Genomic DNA, 6,569 nt, shown 5'->3' with positions numbered 1-6,569 from the left:
TGACTTATCCTGCCTCCATTCTGTTAAATGCAACTCTCAAAAACCATTAATCTTATTTGATAAATAATTCTAGAGATTTTCATCCACAAATAATAAAAATCAAAAACAAATCTTTGCAATCCGCTTATCTGCCTACAGAGATTTGCAACTGAAAATATGAAATCAAATAGGCTTTCAATAATAATCTGTAATAGATCGATGCTTAATATGCAGAATGCCGAGTACATACAGTCAGACACATTATTGAACGGGCTGCGGGATACGCTATGGCCATGGCCAAATTGGTGGACTCCATGGCGAGAAGCAGACCCTGTCGATGCGCCCACACAAATAAAATGGCTGTCAATGGGATTATGTTGTTAAAAGCAAATAATTGCATTTTAATTAGCAGCGAAATAAGTGCGATAATTGGCCCCCGAGTCTGGTGGGGGATCGATATTCCTGTATGCCCGGATGTATCTCGTGTATCTCGTGTATCCCCGCAGTGAATGAATCAGCTGAATGAATGCGGCTGGCTTTATTAACCATATTATTATTTCATTTCGATGCGCGTGTCATGCAAATTTCGCATTCGTTCCAGTGCCAGAACCATAACTGAACTTGACTGGACTTCGCTTCGACTGGCTATGTCCTGTGCCTTTCTGGGCCGTGACACGTAATTAAGCGGTTTTATTTGCGGCTTGGCCGCACATTAATTGGTCATGTTAAATGTGAAAGTTTATTTGTGAAAAAATTAAATAAAAAAGAACGTCGAGCGTTTCTATAAATTTCAATAATAAATATGCAAAAATACTCGTATGTATGTGTAGACATTTTCTCCACATACATGAAAATATTAATTCTAATGGATTATAGATGAACTGACGCGTGTTTTGGTTGCGTTATGTTCGTGTCAGTGCCCGTGTCCGTGTTCGGGTCTGTCTCTGGTTGTTTTGTCACATTGTGGGATTATGTTTTTGCCAGAGAGTTTTATAGTAATCAGACCAATTAGTGGCTGCACTATGACACAACCAATTTGTAAATTTCACTAGACCACGTGATAATTATTCAGTTAGACAGTTAAAGCCGCCTCCAAGAGGGTCTAGAGGGGAGTTACAAATATTCTAACAATAAATTAATTTACAAACAGAAACCATCAAGCTGAAAACTATCTTCCAGAGTGCAAACTGCTGTTTATCCGCACCACAAAACTACGAAATTCACTCGCAATCTAAGCCAATTCTAATCCAATCCGGAGGCCATGAATTTCCATTTACCTTTCCAACCAGAAACACTTGGGATTCCGCCATAATCTAGCCAACATCTTAAGCCATACACCCACAAAATACCAACACAAACAGAAGCCACATAGGTCCAAGGCTAAGCCACTGCCAATGAACGGCCTCGCGATTATCCACCCAGTTCATCGGCAAAGGCTCTCTCTCTCTCTCCAGCCCCCTCATGTTCACTGCTTTAACATAAAGTTTTTCCATTTTCATGCGGCGCCATAAAAAATATGGACAAGGGAAAGGGACTCTTGCCCCGACGGCCTTGTGGCCCGATGTAAGACGGAGATTTGTGTTTTGGGGCTTGTGCTCGCTTGCCTTTTCCGGGATTTTCTTTTGCGATTTTTCCAATCATTTTCGGCATTTTAATGCATGGCATGGAACGGGGGCTGGAGCTGTGGTAGGGGAAATAGGAAAAGGAAAAGCCTACGTGTATCAAAGTTGATTATCGTGGAATATTTTTCAGCATGGATTGAGCAAGAGATTTGTGGCTTGTGGCCTGACCTGATTTGCTGCCGCTGGCCCCTGTAACCTAAGCTTGGGGATTTGCACCTAGATTGGTCCTTGAATCCCACCTGCTGTGTCCTGTGTGTGTCTCGTCTCTGTGTGGGGAACTTTGATGAACTTGTTGAGGGGAAAACTTTGCTTGTTTTGCTCCTTTGGGTGGAGCAATGGAAACGCAACTTTAATTCGCATGAAAACAATAAACGCTTCATGGAATTTGGACCAAAAGGCGAGGACGAATGTGAATAAAGTGCTGAAAATTGTGTGTTCAAACGGAAGCGGAAACGGAAATCATATGGCACATGGCACTCCACACACACCCACACACGTACAGCCGCAGTAGCCATAAAGGTGGCCCCGGCCTGGCTTTTATGGCCAGGGTGGAAACTTTCGCCAGCCCCACAAAATAAACGCATTAGATTTTGGGAATTGGAATTGCGGCTGCAGCTGCTGGCGCTCCACATTCCCCAGAAGCTGCTGAATGCCCACAAAGTCATAAATCAAACACGTTTAATTAAACTTTACGCACGGCGGGGGATGCGGACTGCAGCTCGGACACAAACGTGGCCAAGAAACTTTGACTCCTGAACTAGGTAAAAATGCAATTAGAAATGCTAGACCAAAGACTCAAAATGAAAAGCGTCGATCTGTGGAGTGCATCCACAACTATTTCTGAGACCCTACCTGCGCGGCACCAGAAGGTGGGGAGGAGGATGGGACCCAGCCTGCCTGATGGTCACGTTGCAGGACGTGCATAATGGTTGCATCGCACTCGAATGGCGAATGGGGAATGGCGAATGCCAAATGGTGAAAATGTATAACGAGCTTCACTGCCACAAAGTGCCCCTTCATTGCAGGTTGAAGTACGCTTGAAGGTGGAACATGGCAGCCAAAATAAATGTTTCAAATAACCAAGGCAATCAGCTGCAAATATATTGCTGGACATGTTGGCATTTTCAACACTTAAAGTTATAAGTTCCGATGTTATCTCTGCTTTAATGTGAAATCCAAGAAATATATCTGTGTTGCAGCAGAATAGTAGATAGAATACACAGAGTAGTTTCAAAATCCATTTGTTTTCGGTAATGAGTATCCCGGCAATTTCTCTTTCGCTGCCATTATCACCACTTTTATGCCCCAAACTTGTTAAAAGCCCACACACAAATACTCTTGCAACTAGCGACTGTAAATTATGTGGCCAAATGCTTTCTAGCCAACGCCTTGCACCACCCAACCCACTCTCTCTTGTGGCGCCTTCTCCTGTCATTGCGAAGGAAATCACGCAATAAACTAGCGGCGAAAACAAAACTTTAACTACTTTTTCCGCTGGCCGCAGAAACTCGGATGGGGGGAAAAACTTTTTTGAAACAATACAATTTATATTTATGCGCAGAGACGACGACAACGACGACGATGACAACGGTGGACAGGGGCGGAAGCTGCTGAATGAAAAGCTGACCCAGAAAGCGGGTGGCAGAAGAAATGTCGGATGCCCACCATTTTGGGCACTCCCCAAAGGCAAGGAGAAACCTCAATCCCAAGCACGAGATCCAGGAGGCGAGAGTATATTTCAAGTGTTGAAAATAACTTGACCGACTTTCACGTGGTTTACCACCCCCCTCATAGCTGGTGTTGATAACTGTTTCACCAGCACCCACTACCCCACATCCGACTGGCACCGAAACTTGTCCATGTCTATTTCGGGGCTTAGTCGGATTTTACCCCGAAACTGTTGCCCCCAAAAACTTTATAACAAATTAATTGCATTTTGGGAGCATGCAAAAAGCAGGCATGCGAGAATATTTTCCCAAATTTTGATACAGTTTTCGGCCGTAGTAATTCGATAACGAGATATTTTAACAGCAAAATCACTTCTTCGATACCATTAAAATCTAATTAGTTTTACCCTGCAGCTTGGGGATTATGTCGAAAATCATTTATCATCCGCCAGCAAAAGTACAGTTGCGTCAGAAAGTAAATTGCAATATCAGCAACTGCTGACGGGGCACAATTTTGAAATTGGTTTGGGGGTTGGGGTTGCGGGACAGAAATTTCATAATTTTCATCAAGGTTTATGGCTGCCAAAGGGTTTATTAAATCGAACACAAACACGCATTACAGGGGGGGTGTGACAGAAGAGGAGCAGGGCATGGCATGCAAATAACCAAGCCACGTTTTCCTAATTAGTTTCAAAAGAAATCTTGTTTGTTTTCATATTTGGGGTTTCGGCCATGTCATGTGCACACCAGACCGCAATCAATATACTCAGCCAATTATCCCCAGCCGTGGTCCTCACCCAGGAGTCAGCCTGGGATGAAGTAAAGTTCCAAAAACAATACAAATGAGATTCTGCATGGCCGGTCGCTCGGATTGTGGGGACGGAGTGGCAGTGGCAAAAGATGGAGTCGAAGTCGATAAGTCGAAGGGAACCTCATAATGACCCGAAATCCTTTCAGGCCAAATGAATTGGAATTAATACAAAAAGCAGCTGAGAAATATCGATGGAGCAGGTTCATGGAGTAAGGAGAGATTGGGACTGATTTAATGGACATGTCCTGCTCCTGGGGTCCCTGACTTCCTGTATGGGGGGGCTCGCCTTCATTAAATTTGATGAAGCCACATTGTGTGGCAGTCCGTCCCGTAATGGGGATTACCATACTTAGCATGTGCACACACGTGTACATATGTGGGTGTGCATGTCCGTTTTGTATAGGATTGATGAGCTTATTGAAAGGCCCAAATCAACATATGACATATCTGAGATAAGTGAACTTACCCCTAGAGTGGGCTAGCGTGAATATATTATGATTTTTGCCAACCTAAAACACATAAACAAACAAATTGAATATCATGGTATGCACACACACATTCATACTTAACCTCTGTGCGCGTGGACACACCTTCTGCCCGCTGCCGCATTCAAAATTCCCGCCGGCGTTTTGCTGCTGCTCACGAAAACACATTTGATTAATGGGTTTTAATATTTAATAACTGTTGCGCTAAGGGATGAGCAATTAAACAGCACTCAACACACAAATTTCTTTAACTAATTTGCAAATTTACGAAGGAGCACAACTTTTCACGCCATTGATCGCGGAATTTCACCACACTTGTGATCAGCATGCCATCCCATTCGCACAATTTGGAGAGTTTCATGATCTAGCGATGGGCACGGACTAAGTCGTGCTTCGTGGCTCACGGGTGCAATGAAAACTGCAGGCTGTGTGCATTATGATCGAGTTGAAAACGAGATATACAAAAAGATATTATTGTGCACACAATAGTTTCGTGATGCCTTTTGTTAGAATGAGAGTGGCGGCCCGGTCTTCAGAACTTTACTTCGTGCTTGAATATCGCAGGTTCTAACAAACAGTAAGTCCTCCCACCTCTAGTGTGAACCGCAATACTATTGCCATCTCGCTTTTGCCTGCAGGAGGTGTTAACAGCTGAGTTGCTGCCGCGCTTTTATTGTTCCAGAAATTTCCAAGACGCTGTTTTACAAATCAAATTGACAAAGCACCAAAACGTTTACCAGCGCTGAAAAAAAGTAAATCATGCTCGATGGCTTGTTGAACACAAAAAGGCCGCAGCATTTGTAAGCCGTGGAATGGCAACGCAAGTGATCAGAGAAGCGCTCCAACTGCAAGTAAATTACAGGGTAACAAAAAGGTATTACCATTTTATTAAACGCAGCGTTGAACCTACCTCCAATTGAAAATCTCTTTTGACCAGCTCCAGATCGCTAAATTGACGCAGAATTTCCCCTGTTTCGAAGCCACTTCGCCGCGTCAGATCATCGACCAGGTTCATCAGGAGCACCGCACTCCAGTAGTGGGTGAGAATCACCGACTCGCCCCACAGCTTGGTGACGCCGCTGGTCGCCACGGAGTCGTTGCCAAACTGTACGGCATGATACATCAAGTTCACATTTGTAACAAACATTTTGAGCATCAGAAAGGCAATGGTCACATCAAAGATGCTAAACAGACTCCGCATCAATCGCTGGCCCTCGCAGTGCAGCTGGAAGAGATGCTCCAAGGTGTGGAGCGTGTGCCTGGCCAGCGAAGCGGACAGCAGCAGTGCGTTGCGCTCCTCGTGGTGCAGTCGCGAGCAGAGATCCTTCAGGGCAAGATTCACGCGCTCCATCTGCCAGTAGAGGAGCAAACAGATGACATACAGCCCGGTCATCATGATGACCACGTACACGTACTGCATAATGTGGACGACCACCATAGTGAGATTGCTGAACTTGGAATCCGTATCGATGCGCATCAGCAGTAGCGTGGCGGACACTGTGCTGAGACTCAGGACAAACAATTGCTGACGCAGCAGACCGCGAATCCTTCTCTGGAGCGCTATGTAGCACGAGGCACGCAATGCGCCGCTCTCCAGTCGGCGGCATCTGTGGTAATGCCTCGCCAAGCGCTCGCCCAACTGCAGCAGCGGTTTCCTCTTCGTCCACGTCAGATAGCCGCAGGAAAGCATCGCCATTATCCGTGTAACGTTCGTCAGATTCCACGCCCACTGCAGCAGCAGCCTGTCACTCATGTAGCTCTCATCGTACATAAACTCCGGAAAAGTGAAGGGCAGCAGCACAATGAGCAGCACATTCAGACAGGCCGTGTATGCGAGGTAGCAGCGACGTTGATGCGATCGCTTACTGAACTGAATGCAGTCCAGGTCCAGGCGCAGTGGTGCCGGCAGCAGGCCCATGCCCAGGCCATAGCCATGGAAGGTTTTCAGCAGAAAGCTGAGACTCATTTCGTAAACCGCTTCGGGCAACTGTTAACTGGCAACTGA

At 45.5% G+C, this 6,569-nt stretch overlaps 1 protein-coding gene across 1 annotated transcript; it reads right to left on the bottom strand.

Moving 5' to 3' along the window:
• Positions 1-5,185: 5,185 nt before the first annotated feature.
• Positions 5,186-6,553, bottom strand: LOC117890548 (putative gustatory receptor 58a). Its single transcript, XM_034795474.1, has 2 exons — positions 5,475-6,553; positions 5,186-5,409 (listed from the first exon to the last, which is right to left on the bottom strand). The coding sequence occupies exons 1-2, from the start codon at positions 6,528-6,530 to the stop codon at positions 5,266-5,268; spliced, it is 1,200 nt and encodes a 399-aa protein (XP_034651365.1). The 5' UTR covers positions 6,531-6,553; the 3' UTR covers positions 5,186-5,265.
• Positions 6,554-6,569: the final 16 nt, after the last annotated feature.

The sequence above is a fragment of the Drosophila subobscura genome, chromosome E (assembly GCF_008121235.1).
Source record: "Drosophila subobscura isolate 14011-0131.10 chromosome E, UCBerk_Dsub_1.0, whole genome shotgun sequence".
In the NCBI taxonomy this organism is placed as follows: Eukaryota; Metazoa; Arthropoda; class Insecta; order Diptera; family Drosophilidae; genus Drosophila; species Drosophila subobscura.
The sequence above is the reverse complement of the archived record's forward strand: the minus strand, read 5'-3'. Positions and strand labels throughout refer to the sequence as shown.